The sequence below is a fragment of the Mucor mucedo genome, assembly GCF_025094135.1.
Source record: "Mucor mucedo strain NRRL 3635 chromosome Unknown EV154scaffold_200, whole genome shotgun sequence".
Classification (NCBI taxonomy): domain Eukaryota; kingdom Fungi; phylum Mucoromycota; class Mucoromycetes; order Mucorales; family Mucoraceae; genus Mucor; species Mucor mucedo.
In genome coordinates this window covers 24,238-46,328 of record NW_026252484.1, presented here as the reverse complement: position 1 = coordinate 46,328, position 22,091 = coordinate 24,238, and the positions used below count along the sequence as shown (strand labels likewise).

At 38.1% G+C, this 22,091-nt stretch overlaps 4 protein-coding genes across 4 annotated transcripts; all 4 read left to right on the top strand.

Moving 5' to 3' along the window:
* Nucleotides 1-2,456: 2,456 nt before the first annotated feature.
* Nucleotides 2,457-2,783, top strand: EV154DRAFT_570784 (uncharacterized protein; the record flags this gene model as incomplete). Its single annotated transcript, XM_051606218.1, has 1 exon — nucleotides 2,457-2,783. One exon carries the CDS (start codon nucleotides 2,457-2,459, stop codon nucleotides 2,781-2,783), a length of 327 nt encoding a protein of 108 aa, XP_051451175.1.
* Nucleotides 2,784-3,126: 343 nt separating this feature from the next.
* On the top strand, nucleotides 3,127-3,492 carry EV154DRAFT_529846 (uncharacterized protein; the record flags this gene model as incomplete). The annotated part of the gene is made up of 1 exon (XM_051603710.1): nucleotides 3,127-3,492. A coding segment is annotated over one exon (249 nt), but the record flags the coding sequence as incomplete, so codon positions are not given.
* A 1,463-nt stretch (nucleotides 3,493-4,955) lies between these two features.
* Nucleotides 4,956-5,818, top strand: EV154DRAFT_581079 (uncharacterized protein; the record flags this gene model as incomplete). The annotated part of the gene is made up of 2 exons (XM_051606629.1): nucleotides 4,956-5,268; nucleotides 5,304-5,818. 2 exons carry the CDS (start codon nucleotides 4,956-4,958, stop codon nucleotides 5,780-5,782), a joined length of 792 nt encoding a protein of 263 aa, XP_051451173.1. The 3' UTR covers nucleotides 5,783-5,818.
* Nucleotides 5,819-7,454: 1,636 nt separating this feature from the next.
* On the top strand, nucleotides 7,455-10,762 carry EV154DRAFT_570782 (uncharacterized protein; the record flags this gene model as incomplete). Its single annotated transcript, XM_051606217.1, has 3 exons — nucleotides 7,455-7,482; nucleotides 9,204-9,649; nucleotides 9,713-10,762. The coding sequence occupies 3 exons, from the start codon at nucleotides 7,455-7,457 to the stop codon at nucleotides 10,760-10,762; spliced, it is 1,524 nt and encodes a 507-aa protein (XP_051451172.1).
* Between the last annotated feature and the right edge of the window lie 11,329 nt (nucleotides 10,763-22,091).

The window sequence follows — 22,091 nt, the reverse complement described above, 5'->3', positions numbered from 1 at the left end:
AAGAATCTCGCTCTTTCTTCAGGCGTACCTGCAGGCGAATTATCGGGTTCATGTTCATTAGCGTGATAAATGTTTACATTTCTAAAAGCTGCGTTATCATCTAAGTGTGACGAAGCACCATCAAGTTTATAAGCAACCCCGGTCAAACTAATATTTATTTTAGGAAGAATATCTTTGCCAAGTAAAATGTAAAACTCAAATCCGTCATTGAACTCCATGACCTCGAAAGCATGATCAAATACAATACCATTAGACTATTTACATTTCAAAAGGTTAGTTTTGCCAATGCGAGCTGCTCCACTATTAGGAGTCAAAAAATTATAGGAACCATTTAATTTATTTATTTTATTAATTTTTAGTTTGTTTATTAATGTACTCATTTTTATGAAAGTGGTACTGCTACCCGTGTCAATAGTCCCGACCAGGTGCTGGTTCTCTATGATTATAGGAGTCAAAAGATTAAATTGATTAGCTTTACTTTTTGAATCTCTCTTTATCTCGTAATTGTGATACTTACAATTGTCGTACGACAATCCCTCCATCATTGTACTGACATCTGTAGTGGCCTACTCTTCAATGGAAGCGGCTGGCTGGGCCTGATTCTCGGCTGAACCGGAAACGGCAAGGACAGGACGACTCTCTTGACACTGATGGCCAGGAACCCAAGGAAGCTGACACCTGTAACACTTACGGTTGCCACTTGTGATCGCACTCTTCTTCTTGCCACTGAAACAGTCCTTCGTCTCGTGAGTACCGTTCTTGCCATGTTGGGTGCAGAAGAAGGATTTAGACACTCGGTTCACAGTCTTGTTCTTGAACGGGAACCTCTTACGACGGACCTCGACGTCACGACCAGACGAGAACTTCTCTCTCTTCACACCAGATGGAATCACCGCAGCAGCACCAGCATAAACTGAGTTATCATCACCTAGCACGTCACGACCAACTTGAGTAATGTACTCAACTGTCCAACCCTTGTCCTTGTTGGCAAATATTTTGGTTCGAGCCAGCGTCATACGTAAAATGGTTTGCACCGGCAAGACCAAAGAAGAAAGGAACCAATCAGCAATACGTGGGTCCGTTTGGGATAGACCAGCGTTAAATACTGTCTGCAAGAATCTTTTCGAGTAGTCAGTAATTGACTCTTGTACGGTCATCTTCATGGTGAAGACCATATCGGTATAATGGCTCGTAATCTTGGCCGAACCATGGTACTCTTTAAAGGCGGCACTAGCACTAGCCCACGAAGTACACTTCTTCAACTCCGTGTTGACCCAAGCGTTGTCACTGCTAGGTAAACACGAAGGCAAAAATTGTTTCCACACCCTCTCCATATCTCGGGCAGAACCAGCAATAATGTTTTCAAACGTCTACAGGAAATGCTCAGCAGATTCAAACACTTCATCGTTTGGAAATAGACGAACGATACTGGAGGCCAGTTGAAAACAGGGTAAATCTCTACGGGACAAGGAGAGACCATCACCAGAGTGAGAGGAGGAAAAACCATCATAGTTACCAGAGTTGGCCTTGGATACCACAGAAGCAGAGTCAAAACCGTTCAACTTGATAATCTGACGATTAATACGATCAATGTCTTCCAGAGCAATATCGGACGCACCATAGTCACCTCTGGCACGGGCTTCACTAAAAGCAGTAAGAAGAGCAGCCTTCTCTTCACGAAGACCTTGAATGATATTATTCAACATTGCATGCTCATCCAAAGCAGCGGAAGCAGAACCAGCTTGTGATGCGAATGAACGAAGAGTATGAGGTTCACTCATATGTTCGCCACCTCCAGCATTACCACCAGTAGTATTGAAACCATTAGCACTGAAGAAGGGAGCGTTACCAGCGGATACATTCAAAGGGTTAACCATGAAGTCTTGGCTAACTTGACTAGCAGCAGGAGAGTTGACACCAGTAGAATTCATTTGAGTAATTAACAGTAAAAACTGTTTGGGATGGAGATAAAAATGTAAATTAACGTAACAAAAGAAAATACTGTTAGAACTGTGTATATCTTTTATTTCGAGAAAATTTAGATTAGGGAATTCTACTAGCAAAAAACTACAGGTATTTATACTAAATTCTTAGATGGCTTTCGGATAATATATGTGACGCGTTAGAGGAATATGATATAATGTTATGAAGTAATTACTGCCTTACAAAGTAAAGACAAAAGTACGTGAGGATCTAAATTCCTCTCCGCAGGTGACATTACGTAAATGCCAAAGAGAAAGTTTAGTGCGTGTAATATTCAGTAACCAAATATTCCGCCTATGGGATTGTACTATACTTTTATGGTATTATAATATTTTACTCGTCACAAGGCGAATCACCTTGTGCACAGACACCAACGGTTCTGATGATAACAAATGGGGCGAAGTCTGAGCCATGAATATTTATACATGATCATCCATTATTATGTAAATGTGATGATTCCTTTATTATAATCTATGACATCCTCAACAGCAGCAACTGACAACCGAATGCATAGAGGAACTTACATGGTGGAAGAACAACTTAATCTATTAGAACGGCAAGAGTATTCTTCCTCAAACACCTCAACAAACGGTCTATGTCGACGCCAGCAACAGTGGATGGGGCTGCAGCATACAGCACAACAACAACAACAACAAACAAACCGCATTTGGTCATTGGACTCATCAAAAAGCACAAATGTCGACCAATTGGAGAGAACTCAAAGCAGCATTTCTTGCACTGAAAACCTTTCCGGATCTTCACAGCATGCGGATCCTGATTGTAATAAATTGGTAGTGTGATTTAATAAAAATAAAAAATAGAATAAAAAATAAAACAAAGTACATAAGTACGTTTAGAATTCCTTTATAAATTTATTGACCAAGATGTTAAGATGATAATTTGGGGTCTATTTATACTAAATGACAGCTGGAAACTAATTTCATATTTGACAGTAATTAGTCATCAATAAATTTCTTCTTTGAGTGTCGAATACACAAGTCAAGTTTGTGTTCTTATGTTGGAATGGATATATTCAGATCCTTTCAATGTCACTGGATCTTGTTACTTTATTTACCGATAGATCTGTGATACAGACTATTTCCATTTACGTCAATTACATCTGTCGTATTTCCTCCAATAAATATCGTATAGAATGACCTTCAATGTGGTTAAATTATAATATTCGAGTGGTACTCTCATATTACCAGTATAATCTTGTTACAGATTATATATTGGGAAATTATATTATTATTGGTTGTTTTTGATTCTCATTAATCTGTTACTGAAGTGTCAGCTAATGAGAATTTTTCACTTAATAATTTGGGCCAATCAATATAAGAAAGTATTGATTGACTTAAGACCATGTAATTCTAATTGCCATGTTTCAGAAGATAGAAACAAGCCACTGCCTATTCCTTACCAGATTCAATCTCCCAGATGTTTGATAAAAAAAGCGTCCTCCCTTTTGCGATGACTTTCTCTCCATAACTTTAATAAAGGATTAATAGAGACTCATTTCTTATTACTTCTTTTTATTCTGTTTTATCTATTTTTTAATATCTCAAACATCACAACATCTACTTTTATTACGTATAAGCTATGTGGTTTGAGACACGGATCAAAACGGACAATACAACCTCCATGGCTTATATGGACAAACAAGGTGGAACCCGCTCACTTTCCCTTATGGAATTAGTAACCCAACTCTGGAAATGGTGCCTTCAACGTGCCATTACAATTCGATCCAATCATATTGCCGGAATCAATAATACCACGGCAGATTACGAATCTCGCCGCCCCTACCAGAAGAACAATTGGATGATAGATCGATCAACCTTCCGGAATCTTCAACAATATCTGGGACCAAACGACGTAGATCTGTTTGCAGACCGGATAACAAAACAATTACCAAAGTACGTATCTTGGCTCCCAGACCTGAGCAGTCCATTTACCGACGCATTCAGTATCCCTTGGAATTAGTTTCGCCATCCATACCTGAACCCACCGTGGAACTTGATCAGTAGATGTCTTCAGAAAATTGTACAAGAGAAGCTATCTCACGTCACAATGATAACTCCCTGGTGGCCCAGCGCTCTCTGGTTCCCGACGATACAATCTCTGAGTATCAATTCACCTTTACTATTCCACCAATTGGTGATCGTCCTTCCGTCACTATCAGCCATCTGGCCAATGACAAACAACACCTGGAAACTCGCCGTTTGGAACTTATCCGCTCGAAGTATCAACAGTCTAATTTGAATGCAAATGCCCAAGCAATTCTTATCAACCATTGTATACAAGACAACTCAACCAATAATTCCTATTTTTAGAAGAGAATGCGAGTAGGATAATAGAGATAAAAGAGATTCTTTAAATAAAATAGAGGTTTAGTAAAGAAAGGTCTTTAGAGTTGCGAGTTAAGTGAGTACCACAGCTAGTTTAATCAGAAGCTGAACTGAAAATAAATGAGAATAAGTATAGCCTTATATGCTTATAAAATAAAAGATACAATGATAATATATAACCAAGGGATCAATCAGAATGATAATAGAGCTGAATAATATATAAAACTAATAGGTCAAAGTATTGAAATATGAGTAAGATAATAGATGATGATTTTTATTGAAAGAGAGGTCTTATGGAGGCCTATTTATAGTGATGGATATATAATCCAGTCACTGAAATTAAAGAAATTAAATAAATTTATGAAGAAGAATGGGATAACTGCGCCTAGTAAGAGGTCACAGATCTATGGGTAAGAAAAAGGTGGAAAGAGATAGTTCTGACAGGTGCAAGCCCGAAAAGGCGTTATGCACTTTGGTAGGTGATTAAAAGAGAAGATAAATTGAAAGTACGCTCGATTTGTCGCGTAACACTAAACCAGGTCAACTTTTGTTTCTTAAATGGTGTATTGAGAAACAAACTTCACAACAATTTTTCACTTCAACCGATTTGATCAATTTTTGAATGACATGCACATTCATCACTCATATGCAATTTCCACCATTCAACTTTTCCGATCGGCAGTAACGCACTTACATTACAATCCGCGTAGCTTACGAGAAGATGATAATATTAACTCTTTCATTACCACACTTCTACAACAAGCACCACCTACTCGCCTACATCGACCTACTATCAGCCTCCAGCCCACGGTTGATTATTTAACGACCTTGAACACTGACACGATTTCACTTGCCTCACTACAAAGTAAACTGGCATTTCTTTTGGATGTTACTTGTTTCCTTCGCCCTTTGGATTTACATCGTATCCCTCTTTTTCGGTGTTAATATCCCAAAGTAACACTCTTTCATTTGAAGTACACTGTCCGAAAGGAAAGCGAAATCGTCGTCGTATAATCAAGTCCTTTCAAGTTAAAGCCCACTTAGATCAGCGCCTCTGCCCTGTACGCACTTTTCAACTTTTTTCTCAACGTCGACCATCCTGCCAGGCCAGTACTCTCTTTATCAACTCTTTACAGCCCAACAAAGATCTCAGTCCACGCACACTTCAAAGCTGGATTGCTAAACTGATACGCCATTCAACGGAGGAAAAACGAGTCTCATTAAGGTTCATTGCCTCCTCATTGGCTCTTCAATCTGGTATACCTAAAGACAACATTGTTACCATGGGCATTTGGGCATCTTCCTCTACGTTTGAAAACCATTGCCGCCGCGAACATCTCTCCAGTTTTGACTTCACTAACACGCTCATCACTGCTGACAATAATATTGAAGATGATGAAAATATGGACGAAATTTTCTTCGATGCTATGGATGATAACATGGATTTTACTTAATTTTACACACTTATATTTCTCTGGATTAGCAATCATAGTTCACATTTTTTATTTGAGTGTCTCAACCAATTCTGTTAGAATCTATTTCGACACTAGAATTGGTATTTAGACATGAAAATAAAAAATATGAAATATGATTTCCCCACCCTCCCTACCCTTTTCTGACCTCGCTCTTAAGATCAATTATATATAGTATGTTTCGAATTAATTTTATTTCTGTTTTTTCGCTGACTTTAAATAAAAAGAAGATAAAGCAATCATATTTCATATTTTTTATTTTCATGTCTAAATACCAATTACGCGCACTAAACATTTTCTTTGGCATTTGCGTAATGTCATCTGCGGAGATAAATTTAGATCCTCACGTACACTATGGCGGATTTTTTGTTTGACTTAAATAAATTTGTTCGTAAAACGTACAATAGTTGGTAGTTTTGCAACCAAATTTGTTCGAATTGTCACCAACTGGTTTTGTTTATTTTTTTTATTTTATTTTTTAGTTGTTTGCTGCAATCAAATTTGTACGCAAAACGAACAACAGTTGGTGATTTTGCAATAAAATTTGTACGATTTGTCACCAACCGATTCTACTTTTTTTTGCAGTTGTTTGCCCCAAACTAATTTGTACGCAAGACAAACAACTAAAGGTAACTTTGTAACCAAACTTGTACGCAATTTCAACAAGTGGGCTTTCTTCGGAACGATAACACTCTATTTTATTCTAAGCCCAATTCACACATACTTTTTGAGATTGACGTCATTTATTCACACTCTATCTTTTTACCACTGCCACTACCTCTGCCCCTACCTCTGCTAATGCCTCCGGTTGTTCTTTTCCTATTTTTTTTAGCTCCTCCAAAACGGAGAGAACCTATTAGGATCATCCGCAAATATGAATACAGTGAAGATGAAGACCCTATCATTAAGACAAAACACGGACGCAAACAATAGTAGTACTAAAAATAAAAAATAGTCCCATATTTAAATAAAACGTCTTCCCTAAGTCTGCACTCCCTTTTTCTATTTCTTTTTTTTGCTCTTTTTTAAAAAAAACATAAACTGTGCAGCTATTGTAACTTTTTTCCCCTATTGTATTGGTTGTCTGTTTTGATAATACTGGTTTTTTTTTTATTGTCAAGTCTATTTGTCAATTCGAACACCTTGATTACTTTTTGCTTCCATGTCATCTGTAAGTGTCTTTCTTTATTTTCGGCTAGACTTATTCTAACTACCACTCCTTCCATAGTCAATGTAAAGTAGCCTAAAACACGGTTTTATCATTCAATATATGAAGGATTTATTAGACTCATAGCTACAGAGGGAAAGCAAGTTTTGATTATCGTAAATGTTGTTTGATGGACTGCTCATATAGAAGGAACTAACGCGCTCTACCTCACGTATGTTTATAGATACATCAGCTTTTTCTGGCTTCCTTTTCCGTCTTCTTTGGAAGCTATTGTTACGTGTGGTTTATTCAAAGATTAAATAGTACGCGTCTTAAGCCTTTACGTCTTTTGTTAGTGCCTCACCAGTTTAATGTTACAAATTCCTCTATCATCCACTGCTTATTCTTGTCTGAGCCCAAGTAAGCTACCATACACTTAACGCTACTTAATTACTTATCTAATCTCTCTATAGATTGAAGCATCTTCCAACCTCCTTTATGAAAAACATGTCACTTATTTCCAACGCATTCTGTGGTATTTGACAAAATATTACATAGAAAAGTAATGAGATAAAAGTATATTTTTATTAGGGGTAAAAATAGACTAAAAGAACTCTGCTGCTATGAAATAATTGATCCTTTTTATATTGCACAACTCTCCTGAGTTTTAATGATGAGTCAACCTTTCTGGTTTTGGAATAGATCTATACTTTGTTTCCCGCCTTGGATTAAATGGATACTACTCGCTAGAATTGTTTCCAGTTAACGTTGTCCCATATCAGTGGATCGGGAGCATGAGTATTCTAATAAATCTTTAGTATTACGAAACACTTATTTATCAGATCATGCAACGGTTACTGTAAAAGACGCATACTTGTTTGTCAAGTGTAATTACCAATAGAACATAATATTTGATCATTTATTCATTATTTTTGTAATGAATAAATTACGATCCCAAATATAAAATGTCTTATCGATATTTGTATATTTGGTCGTAGAAGCTAGGTATCCATTAATTCATACACTATTTCTTTATACTCTTTTCAGCAGTATAATTATATCAATATATAAGTAAATGAACCATTTATATTAATAGCTGTTCTATTCTCTCTCTGGGTAGCTAATCCATTGAGAGAACTATTAATACTAAGTTTCTCTTTCTTATAATTCTTGGTTGATCTGAGAAGTTTCTCTTCTCGATCGGTGATATCGTAACTCAGTGGTATAGCATTCTGTATCCAACTGTCATTCGTATATCGTATTTAGGCCAATCATGTAATCTTTAATATAGAAGTATGTAATCGAAGTAGGAGAAGTTGTATAGCAGTATACAAGCGTATGTTGATATTCAACATCAAAGGTTGTTTTAATTTCATAGTTTATTTATTTAAACTATTTGCTTAATTATCCTTAAGTGAGTCGTGCCCAAACACGACAGTTATATCTGTTGATCCCTCTGACTAATATTTATATACTCAGTATGGAAGGGCTAAATTTAAAGACATGTTGATTATTTACTATCACCAGATTATTACATCATGATTCAATAAGGCGCTTAATATCCTCCCTAGAACTATCCCAGTTCTTTATATAAATATCCGTGATTTTTTCTCATAGACTATCAATACATTTCTCAATACGTTTTAATTATATTTTTTCGTCCATAATAAAGTGGTATCCAAGTTCTAACAGTATCACTTTTGGTTTATATTTTATTTTGTTCTCCATGCAAAACAACAGTGAGAAAATTGTGTGGTAATGATAATAGTAGATGGGATGAATTGCTTCCTGCTACTCAGTTATGCTGTAACTACAAGATTCGTAACCGAACTGGTAGTAGCCCATTCTCTTTCATGTTTGCTCGACAATTGAATAGACCTAAGGACTATACAGATCCTAAAATAAATAAGACCATTCCAACTAAATTGACAACTGAAGAAGAGTTCATAAATAGGAATGAAATAATAGGTGCTCTCAAGATCGGAAACCGAAAATAAATAGCGCATTTTTTATACAAAAATAGTGAAAAAAGTCTCTGAAAGGTAGAGCTAAATTTGGGCAAAATAATACATATACATATAAGGAATCAAATAAAAACATGATCAAAGTGATCTTGTTTTCAAAATAGTTTACTTGAAAAGGAAATGATAAAATAACGAACTTCTTTAAATCCAGTGTTTTTTTATTTTTATTTTTCTTTCCCTTTAATTTGTCAAATACATTTTATCACTTACCTTACTATTAACAATACCGAAGCTAATAACAATGCCCCCAACAATGTACGTGGTCGTGGACGTGGAGGCAGACGTGGACGTGGCAGACGCGCTGGCACTTTTGTGTTTGTTGTCGATCCTACCGTTCAGCAAAACACCATTCCTGTTAACAACGGCAACACCGAAGCTGACAATAACGCCAACGTTGATGATGACGATGAGCCTGAACAATTATCTTCACGGTCCTACAATGTATGGTCTGATGTAGCTATTTGTATCCTCCTCGAAATTATGGCTGGTACCTACAGCTACTTGCTGAGAAGAAGCGATACTGCCTTAAAGCAGCTTATCTGGGTACATTCGGCTGCTTTGCTGAAGGAAAAGTTAGCTGAGAATGCTACCACTGATGTAATCACGGCTTTTTTGACAAACTATAGTGGGACAAGCATGCAAAGAAAGTGGGCAGATATGAAGCAGCGTTTTACCAGAGTATGAAATGCAGCAAGAGAAACCGGAGTTGGTGGAACTGTTCCAAACATGCCGTACTACGAGGAAATTGCTACGATTACTCAGGATAATCCCAGCATCCAACCTGAAGTGATTTACGAAAGCATCAACATGCAAGAGAGTGGTATTCGGTCTTACAGACGATTTAACGACGCCAATTTGATGAATGCTATTGGATCCGATGTCCCTGAAACAACATACTTGGGACCTACAGAAGTTGATCAACTTGTAATTCAGAAAGCATTTGCTGATCGATATCCTGCTAGAGATTCTACCAACAACGAAGGACCTGCAGTGCCATCATTTTTTGAATCAGCATCCGCACCTCCCCCACCAACAACAGCACCAGCACCAGCACCAACACCAGCAACAGCATCAACACCAACACCCACACCAACACCAACAGCCGTACCAACCTCAACACCAACAACCGAACCACCAACACCAACACCAACACCTACATCAGCATCCGCAGCACCACCAACATCGACAGGCGCAACACCTCCACCACCACCTTCATCCACACCTCCACCTCCATATACATCCGCCCCACCTCCACCTCCACCTCCATATACATCCGCACCACCTCCACCTCCACCTCCATATACATCCGCACAACCTCCACCTCCACCTTCATCTGCACCACCTCCACCAAGATCTACCCGTACATCGAGAAATAGTCGAACTTCTGGTGAGCAGTCTTCATCAACTGATCCTATTGAAGCTGCTCGTCAGCTGTCAGACGAGCATATGGCACGTGCCCGCCAACTTCGTGTAGAGATGATGGATCGCATGGCAGCATCACAAAGGGAAGATCGAGAACAAAGACTTCTCGATGTTGATAACATGTTGCAACGTATCAGTCGTAATCGACAAATTGCACTGGAAGATATGCAAGCAAGACGGCGACAAGAGACCAGAGAGAGATACCGTATGTTCGAAGAAGTAAGAAGTAGACGAGAGGCTGACATGGAAGAGCATAGACGTAGACGTATGTCTGATATGGAGACTATCCTGAATAGATTCGCAGCCATTCGAAGAGGTGATAGTGATACCAATCTTAATGGTACATCTTCTACTGACAACAATAATTAATTAAATAAAATAAAATTTTTAATTCATTAAAACCTTTTGAAAACTATGAAAGTCTATCTGTTCCCCTCATGATATTGTTTCTTCTTAAGATAGACATTGCCTTAAGACGGCGCATCCCGGCTGCGTCGATGGTAGCGCTGGTACCATCAAAAGGAAGAGGGGGTTCAAAATTCACCTCGTTTTTATACTGGTTTCGGCGATCTGCCTCCACGAAACCCTCGAAATCTAATCCTCCATCCAACACTGCCTCTTCAATGTCATTTTGATTTATACAAATGTTGTGTAAATCACAGCAAGATATGATAGTTTTGGCCATTCTATCAACACTAAGCATATACAAATGCTTCCAAAGGAATCTCCACCGGGATGTGAGTCCACCAAATGCATGTTTCTATTTTTATGCGAGAACTAGAAGAGATTTCATTGAAAATCTTTTCTTCTGCAGTGCTTTCACGTCGGCCATGAAATGGAACAATGAGGTTTGGCAGCAAAGGGTAAGCCGAATCTAGGTCACATCATTAATAATTTGTACACTATGGTATGATTAATGAGTTTACCTCCCAAAATATAAGTGTTTGCGGGACCCCATCTGGCCACATCAAACAAAAGTTTATGATAGATCACACTGCTAGTAAACACTCGGGCATCATGGTTTCTGCCTTAATATAATAACAAACGGTAAGCTGCTATATCATTTTTTATCCTTCCATACGAACTTACCGGAGTGCCCAGTTATTACGTACATGAACCGAGTACGGGTATCGCATATGCACAGCGGCTCACTAGGTGGTAAAAATGTACCACCGGTTGATTTTTTGAACTTCCGGACGTGAAATTGTACCACCGGTGGTAAAAATGTACCATCACGAACTTCCAATTTCTATTTTTTTTTTTTCTTTTTTTACATATCTACACATAAATTAAAAATAAAAAAATAAAAGAACATTCACTTCATGGGACGATTCAATGACAGGAATTGCTTTATTGTAAACTTTTCGTAAAGCGGAAGAAAGAAAGGAAAACCAGTCTAAAGATCACCCAAAGAGCCGGCAGGACGATGGCCGATCTTATCGGTATACTTGATGTAAGGCCAAACAACCTTGAAGAGGTTATCTGAAGCAGAATACCGAACAAGACCTACAACTTCAAGAATGTTGGAAATCGATATTACCGCGTACTTCTTATACCGATCCCCTCTTGAATTGCGAGCAACTGTCACGACATTATAGTTGTCAAACTGCTGCTGTTTCATCACCTCAACGATAGCCAGAAAATTGACATTGCCGTCTTGGACATGACTGAAGTAACAGTGCACAACACCGACAAACCAAACAGAAAGAGTTCTATAATTTATAATGTAAGCCTCGATATGGTTAATATATAGTCTTTACTTACCTATGGCCCGTACTTTTAGGTGCCTGGAACAGAACATGACTGTTTGCTCTTGTTTTGAGTCTCTTCAAAGTTCTGTCCATGATAGAAGAAAACACCAAATCATCTTTCCATGCACGACCAGCAATTTCAATTCTCGACGAGGTCAAAGCTTCAATAGCATGACCATCCTTACGATCGTAATAGGAATACAATGCGTCAATTACTTTTGATCTTTGGACCCCAAAGCATATCTCTTCTTCATCTGGACCTGACAAGGATTGCGCCACAAACGGAGACCAGATTTGAACACCTGAAGAATGAGACCGATAAGTGTCAGGACGATCCATCGATTCAGGGAACTGAATAGCTTCCAAACGTCTCACGGCCATTTTGCTGTAGTTAGCTTGGTGACGGAGAACATTCGATGCATTGGCCCCTATCAGATGCGTAGATTTGATCAAGTTGGTAAACTTCTTGATTGTTCGCTCCATTGGTCGACAGGAATAGCATTTCAACGGTCCCATTTTTTCAACCAAAAAAGGCAAATGCATCAAATAATGGTTGTTGGCTGTGAAGACTCGTGCGTTAATTCTTTTATGGCAGATTTCGTCATTCAAAAAGGTATGCCATTTGTAGAAACATCTAATAATTTGCATCAATGTCTCATTTTGTTTATGTAGAATCAGAAACTCGTATTACCTTTTCATCTTCGTAATATCCTCTCGTGAGATACGCCATTGAAGAGCTATAGAGCACCCCTCTACCAAATTCATTAAAGCTGTTCTAGACTGACTGCTTCGTACAAGTGGAAGTATAATTGTTGGGACAACATACAAAAGAAAGTCGATGTAATCAACAGCTCTGGAGATACCAACAGCTGAGTTCCATGTTCCTTCGAACGCTGATGGGATATTGACCCTACTTTGGTTGACCTTTTCATCGATTGAATCGAAAATTTTTCCGTCTTGCGTAATCAGCTCGAACGTGTAATTTTTGCAACCAACTATTGTGTCATAGAACTTTGGATTCTTTTGGGGGTGCAAAAGACAATAGACCAAAGTACCAAGTCCTCTACCGATGAGATGCATTTCGTCACCAAGAAAAAAAGGGGTGCCAGTGAAGGTAGAAAGAGACCCAATTAAAGAATCAATACCAAGCATATCAAACTTTTAATTTAAATTATCAGTATTATATTGAGATTCATATTCTGAATCATTTACCAGGTCACCGTCAATCAACTGTTGTCTTGTTCGCATATCGCCAGCCTTCAAAAAGTACATACCATAATTGTTACCTTCAGGATGACTACCCGCTGCGCGACATATTCTACAACCATACTTGCTCGTATACCCACGATGATTGATCAAGTCAGCAATACCTGGGATGTCACCAGTCATACCGAGCAAGAAGACTTTGCTTTTGTGGACAACGACATTATTCTTTTCAACTAGAAAACCTCTTGAGCATAATGATTGAATCTCATTGATAATGGGTTTTAAGAAACTCATGAGGTATTCGGGCTTTTAGGACCGGGTATAATAGCTAATGGAATCATCATTGACTCCTTTGCTCTATAAATGAATAGGTAAGCTAACATAACAGATACTTTCGCAAGGCAGCTAAATATGTATACCTTTTGGACGCAGGGATATTCATAACTATACAGTGGACTAATGTCTGGGAACTTCCTGGTTTGGATTTATTAGGGAAGCCATCCACATACAAAACAAGACAGACATCGTTGCGGGTAAGCAAGTTTCGTTGAAGAAAATCCTTATACACGGAACCAGAGAACATATCAATGTAAACGCCTTCTTCATCATACTGGCTGAATTGACGGGAATATTCCATATCTTCTCGGATTTCATCATCAACTAATAGCTCCGCAAGTGAAGCACCCACAGAAGATATAGCCATGGTCTGGAAGGCTTCTTGAGGGGTATTGCTACCAGCATGGATCAAAGCTTCGGCTTTTTTCTGGTCTTTGTAACGCCCTTTCCCACAACTAGGGTTAATACAATGCAATTGGTCTACATCATCATCGAAAAGATAACAACCATCACGACACACATCATACATTTGGACGGTATTAATACTGCCTTTGTTAAGGAGTCTATGAATAGCTTCGTGGGAAGCAACCAAACCACCCAAGTCTAAGTTTTGATTAGCGTTATAAAAAGTTTGTAAGTAAATACATCGCTTACCCTTAACAGCAACTGGGTCAAAAGCAGATAGAAGATTATCATTGATATGCTTTACCACGTCACGTTGAACTTGTCTGGAGACGCCATTGTGATCAAGAAGTTTAATAAGACCTATCCCAAACGTTTGAATCGTATTCCAGTCGTAATCATGGTCAAAATGCTTAAACTTGATAGGATCTTCGTACGTGACTGAAATATCTTCGTGTGCCGTTTCTGACAAGACAATGTAAGTTAGCCTAAAACATTTGCTATTCACTTAATTTGATATTACCCGAAAGTTCCTCCATTACAACATCATTATCAGTATACTCTTCAGAAGCAGATTCTTCAGAGACATGTTGTGCATTACCATTTAAACGACTAATGTCACCGTTCATCATATTTCTTATGGCAAAACGCGAACAATTTTCTCTTCGTTGATGTTGAAGCATTGAAGTATCGTCATTGAAAAGACTATCACATAAGGGGCATGGGACATTACGTGTGGACATTTTTTTAAAAAAATAGAGGGAAGTATAAAGAAAGGAAAGACGTAATGATGAATTGACCATTAAGTACTTAATGCAATTAGCTTACTAGTAGATCCACATTTCAATCTCAGCGAAACGCTAATAATTATTTAGATTTTAGCATAATATAAGGTAAAGAATATGACGTATAATGACTTGGTAAGTACATAAATAGCTGATGGTACCATATAAAGTGTCCTTTCTTTTTAACATTCCAAATTTTTAGTAAAATGCCAGCATACAATACAAGTGACATTGTTCGAACCATGCAAGAAATGCAACAGCAAATCTATAAATTAGAAAATGACATCAAGTCCAACCACTCTCAGTTAAACGATCGTTTTGATGCTGTTATTGAACGCTTATTTTCTCAAAACACCACTGCCTCCTCACCTGAAGAAGGTAACTATATCAGACATGTAACATACTCTAATGTACCTTTAACATTTATATTCATTTAGTCTTACCAACAACTGCACCATTGAGCTGTAGAGATATCGCTCGATACCCTGTCGGTAAGAAGGATCCCACTCACAAGCCAACTGACAACGAATCATTATGGGAGTTTATGTTATGTATTCGGCCAGCATTGAAGCCCAACCCAGACGAGAGTTTGGAATCCAAAGAAATAAAGAACGTGCAGTTAAAATCTCTCCTTCATATTTTGAGAGATTATGCCAAAACTTGTTTGGGAGAGTTAAAAATCGAGATATCTCAGAATGCTGTGTTGATGAATTGCACCTGGGGCAAGCTTTCCCGTGATATCAAGATGAAATACATCATCATATTGGAACGATTAGCCAAGAAAGGTAAAATAGACTTGGATAGATGTCAGAACTACTGGGGAGCAGAAAGGTTGTTGGCAAGTGTAGCCCACAACAGACTGGGAAAAAGGGTAATACAATGACTAAACAATCACAATTATTTATTATTATGTTTCTAATGCGTTTTCTGTAGAACGTGTCAACCCGGGAAGCAGGATCTTTGTCGGATGACGAAGAGACTATTCCCTCTATTGCCGAACTAGAGGAAGAACGGAATAGTCCTCTGCACGGCAATGAGAATACTGGTGTAGAAGAGCTTGAACAGACTTTAGAAGACGACCGTATCCACCGCCCTAGAAGATAACTACTAAAAATTTCAAAGAATTCGCACTTTGAATAATTTAATGGATTAATAAACTTACTTTTTTTTTTTTTTTTTTTTTTTTTCTCTTTCTCTTTCTCTTTCTTTTCTTTCTCTTCGTAAATTCTTATCTACACAACCCAAGTTTTGTAATCTATGATATGATTACAATCTCGCAGGTTGTAGAAAAGACTAAACAAAAAGAAAAGGTAATATAGCATATATAAATACTCATCCTATTCCTGGCTTATAAGTTCCGTAGAAAGTTTGTATATTCGCTTTGTGACATATGGTGAAGGTACTAGATAACATTACATTTTCATTACGTTTTTTAACTGTGTTGCATAGATTCAGAGCTTTTTCTGTGCTGATATTAAAGGCTTCAAGATGTAGACAAGCTTCTTCCAGGCTGATGAAATGTTTTTTAGGCCATAGAAAAATTTTTTAGCCTGCATTTTTTTTATTTTAGTCTGTATTTTCTAATTTTAGGGCGATTTTTTTTTTATTTTAGGCTACATTTTTTTATTTTAGGCTACATTTTTTTATTTTAGGCTACATTTTTTATTTTAGGCTGTATTTCTCAGGGAAGTCCAACTTTTTTCTTAATCTTATATGCTGTTATACCTTATGATTCCCTTGGCTCTTTATGAGGTTTATTGAAAGACTTTTTTGCCGTTATATCTTGTTGATAGTAAGTTAATTAATATTTCCATTTAATTTTTTTCTGGTGATAATATGGATGCACGTTCAGTAGCTTCGAAGTGAAAATACAAAATAAATACCAATAAAAACGTTTTCCATACCCCCAATTTTTCACAGTTTTTGTGTATTTATACGTAAATTTTTTTTCGATTATGTAATGCTTTAAAGTAATAAAAGTGCAACGGAATGATTAAAAAGACATTTTAAAGTTGTAAAAATATGCAACGGAATGAACAAAAAGACATTTTAAAGTGGTAAAAACAAACAACGGACGGAACAATATATCAATATAAAGTGGTAAAAACATGCAACAGACGGAACAATACATCAGTTTAAAGTGGTAAAAACATGCAACAGACGGAACAATACATCAGTTTAAAGTGGTAAAAAGATACAACTGTTGGAGTGTTTGAACCATTTAAAGTGGTATAATGATACCACTGGTGGATAAAACGCACCACCTCTGGTGGTATAAATTTGTTTTTTTTACCACCAGAGGTAGTGAAATCGTACCACCTGTACCACATCTGGGATAAAAAATCAAGGGTTTTTACCACCGCAGGTGGTCTAAGTTGGTACTTTTTTACCACCTTTTACCACCGAGTGCGCGGCTGTGATGGCCATTAAGTTCATAGATGCGTGGCTCTTTCTATCGACATATGCATTTCCGTTAATTGCTGGCTTTTGAATGACGACCAGCTTGCCATCAATCGCACCTAGTACACCAGAAAGTGTTGTGGCATCAGGTCCACCAAGTTCTGAAAACTCACGAGCATTGTTTAAAGCCCTATCTCTGTCGTCGATAGGCCACATTATAATTTCGGGAGTAATCTCCAACATGGCATCAATAAATCTGTTTGTGAAATTATTGAACGATCCGGCAGTTACTCCAAGATGAGTTTCAGCAATGCGATAACCAAAATGGGTGTTGGCAAATCTCCAAAGCACACACGCAACTTGGACTTCAACAGAGTATCCACCGCGCAAAATCGATCCGAGATAAGCAGAACATCTACTTAAACGATTGACGAGCCACTCAAAGGTACTCTTGTTAACACGATAATGTGCTCTATAACTGTGGCGGCTGTTACGATCATCTGACAGGTTAGGGTGCTTGATTGTCCAGTAAGTTTCATACGTGTCCATACGCTCGGTTCTAACAACCCTTCTGTGGACTTCTCTGGTCATCATCCAAGGGCTGCTTATCAATATTATAATGATTGTTTTGACTTTGCAGTATATACCTTATTTAGTAATTCGGACTGTTCTTTTTTTTTTTTTTTTGCGCGGCCAAGCGAAGCGCAGGTCGAAGCAACCGACATGTATCAATATTATAATGATTGTTTTGACTTTGCAGTATATACCTTATTTAGTAATTCGGACTGTTCTTTTTTTTTTTTTTTTTGCGCGGCCAAGCGAAGCGCAGGTCGAAGCAACCGACATGTATGGGAATAATAAACATTGAGTGAATTGGGAGGGGCTGTAAGTCCCGACCTACACAGTACATAAAACACTGAGTGAAAAAATGTGTATTAGCATTGAGTGACTTGGGAGGGGCTGTAAGTCCCGACCTACACAGTACATAAAACATTGAGTGAAAAAATGTGTATTAGCATTGAGTGAGCTGGGAGGGGCTGTAAGTCCCGACCTACACAGTATATAAAACATTGAGTGAAAAAAATATTGATTAGCATTGAGTGAGCTGGGAGGGGCTGTAAGTCCCGACCTAAACAGTACATGAAACATTGAGTGAAAAAAATATGGATTAGCATTGAGTGAGCTGGGAGGGGCTGTAAGTCCCGACCATCACAGTACATAAAACATTGAGTGAAAAAAATATGGATTAGCATTGAGTGAGCTGGGAGGGGCTGTAAGTCCCGACCATCACAGTACATAAAACATTGAGTGAAAAAATGTGTATTAGCATTGAGTGAGCTGGGAGGGGCTGTAAGTCCCGACCTACACAGTACATAAAACATTGAGTGAAAAAAATATTGATTAGCATTGAGTGAATTGGGAGGGGCTGTAAGTCCCGACCATCACAGTACATAAAACATTGAGTGAAAAAAATATGGATTAGCATTGAGTGAGCTGGGAGGGGCTGTAAGTCCCGACCATCACAGTACATAAAACATTGAGTGAAAAAATGTGTATTAGCATTGAGTGAGCTGGGAGGGGCTGTAAGTCCCGACCTACACAGTACATAAACATTGAGTAAAAAATGTGTATTAGCATTGAGTGAATTGGGAGGGGCTGTAAGTCCCGACCATCACAGTACAGAAAACATTGAGTGAAAAAATGTGTATTAGCATTGAGTGAGCTGGGAGGGGCTGAAAGTCCCGACCAACACAGTACATTAAACATTGAGTGAAAAAAAAATACTGATTAGCTGTTTCCGAAAATTGGGTGTCACAGCTATAAATTTAAAAAAAAAAAAAAAAGCTTTAACTTTGTTCAGCCCCTTTTTTCACGAACAATAACAAATGTCTAACATTGGTGATCAAGAATTTATTCATTTCAGTGGAGGTAGTCCTCGACGCAGAGGCAGAGCCAGATTCAACGCAGCGGAATCAGCTAATCCCAGAGGTAGAAGACAATCAAGTCGAATTAACATTCCCAGAGCCCCGAGATCCAGTAACAGCAGTAGAGACTCTAACAATGAACCTGAGATTCAGAATGACGCTACCAACAGCACCGATCCCGAAAATAACTCACGATCTTCAACAGGTAAAATGGAAATGGAACGCAAAAACAAACTTTCTAACCTTATTCTCTATTTAGCCAGAGATCACGACTTGAATCGTGCGTGCCACGATAACTTTGAAGAGACAAATATTCTTCGTGAACGTAGAGGTATATACCGTGAAGATTCAACTTCTGATTTTTTTGGACGTCATAATTTACAAGGGATGACAGAAAGATGCCCCTATTGCCATGCCATGCTTTTTAAAGAAGAACAAGTAACAAATCAAAATTTTTCTTTTTGCTGCAGTAATGGAAAAGTCAAAATCGATATTGTTGCTATGCCGACTACTCTTATGCAAAAACTTTTGACTGGAGAACATCCCACAAGTACTGAATTCAGAAAGAATATCCGAATGTACAACAATGCTTTTGCGTTTACATCATTTGGAGCTGATCACGAGGATGAAACGTTTAGTGGATCTAATCAAGGATCATTCACATTCAGAATTCAAGGAGGAACCTATCATCGTTCTGCTCCGTTAACTGTGGGTGAAGGAAGAAAGCCAGTATTTGCTCAAGTCTACTTCAGCGATCCAAATTTACGTATACAACAACACATTGATTTCAATGAAGTTTTGGATCGTCAGTTAGTTGCCCAATTAAATCAAATGATGGAGGAAATATCACCGTATGCCAATCTTTTTGAAAACGCGAGACAAAGATTTTCCTCATATGCAGTAGATAATCAAGAGGAACCAAAAGATCTATACGTTTATGTGCGAGGAAATCCTGGACTTGGTCGCCAGTATGATGTACCTATTGCGGATGAAGTTGCAGCATATATTGCAGATGCAACCGTACCTGACGAAGTTACGAAAGGTAGTAGAGAAGTTATCGTATTTTCAACAGTAACCGGGTTTCCCAAAAAAATGAACGATTGTCATAGCTCTTATGATTCCCTACACTTTTCATTGATGTTCCCTGGAGGTGAAGATGGATGGAACACCAATTTGGAGTTAAATTTAGACGATGAGGCAATCCAGAGAAATCAGGAAAGAGATGAGCAGAGTTTTAGCAGCAATCGGTTAACACAGAAATCGGTCTCTTTAAACCAATTTTATCAGCATCGTTTGCAAGTAAGACCTGGAGAAACAATGACATGTCATTTCGGTCGATTATTTCATTTGTATATTGTGGACATGTATTGTAAAATTGAGGGGCGAAGACTGTACTATTTGCGCACAAATCAAAGCACTTTACGGTCCGAGTTGTACTCTGGATTAGCTGATGTACGAGTTGGTGTGGATATGAGTAGAGAGTCAATTGGAAAAAGAGTGATCTTACCCTCCAGTCATACTGGGTCTCCAAGAGCGTTACATCAAATGCAACAAGATGCCATGGCTGTTGTTAGAGCATTGGGAAAGCCAGATTTGTTTGTAACTATCACTTGCAACCCAAATTGGAAAGAAATTGTTGATGAACTGCTTCCGGGTGAGGTCCCTTCGGAGCGTCCAGATTTAATCTGTCGAGTTTTTGATTTAAAACTTAAAGAAATTTTCACCGATATCAAGGATAAAATGATATTCGGTAAGGTTAAGGGCTTGATTCATGTAATTGAGTATCAGAAACGTGGTCTACCCCACGCCCATGTTGTAATCATCCTTGCTGAGTGTTCTAAGCTTCATACTCCTCGCGATATAGATAGATACATATCTGCTGAAATCCCTGATCCTGTTCGTTTTCCAAAGGCCTTTAAAACAATCACTAAGCATATGATGCACACCCCTTGCAATATATCTTTAACCGATTCCTTTGGTAAAGTGAGAATGTGTCGGGATAACAAAGACAAATCATGCAGTAAACACTTTCCAAAAGATATTTACCATACAACTGTTATTGATGAAAAAGGATTTGCTAAATACAGAAGACGTCCTACGAATCTTTTTGTTCTTTTCCCAAATGGGTACCGTGCTGATAATTGTTGGGTTGTTCCTCACAATCTATACCTTGCCGTAAAATACAACACACATATCAACGTTGAATTTTGTGCTGGAAATCAGGCTATTAAATATCTGTTCAAGTATATATACAAAGGATCAGATCGTGCTCAAATTGCAGTATTACCTGCTCAAACCGACCCTGCCCATATTACAGCTACCACTCCAACTGTGATTTCGCCTGATAATGATGATGAACTGGATGAAATCACGAGCTGGCTAAGTGTTCGGTATATATCCACAGTAGAAGCATGTTGGCGCATAATGGGTAAGCGTACTCATTCATGTCAACCTTCCATCAAAAGATTAGCCATTCATTTGCCAAATCAACAGAATGTTACTTTTGCTGAAGGAGCCAGTAATGTCGAAATCCAGAGGGCAATGGAAAAACAGACTACACTGACAGCTTATTTTAAGCTTAACTGCGATGACATCGATGCAAGGTCTATTTTGTATAATGACATACCGGCCCACTATGTTCAAGACGCCAAGACACACCTATGGAAAAAACGACGCAATCATCAAAAGTATCCACCAATTGGGCGAATGTACTTTATATCAGCTACTGATATTGAACGATATTGTCTACGTTTACTTCTCCTGCATGTCAAAGGTGCAACAAGCTTTGATCAGCTTAAAACCACTGATTCGTATGATGACGATGGTGTTAGATCAACTGGGACCACACAATGGCCAACATTTCGAGAAGCTGCACAAGCTCTGAATTTGTTAG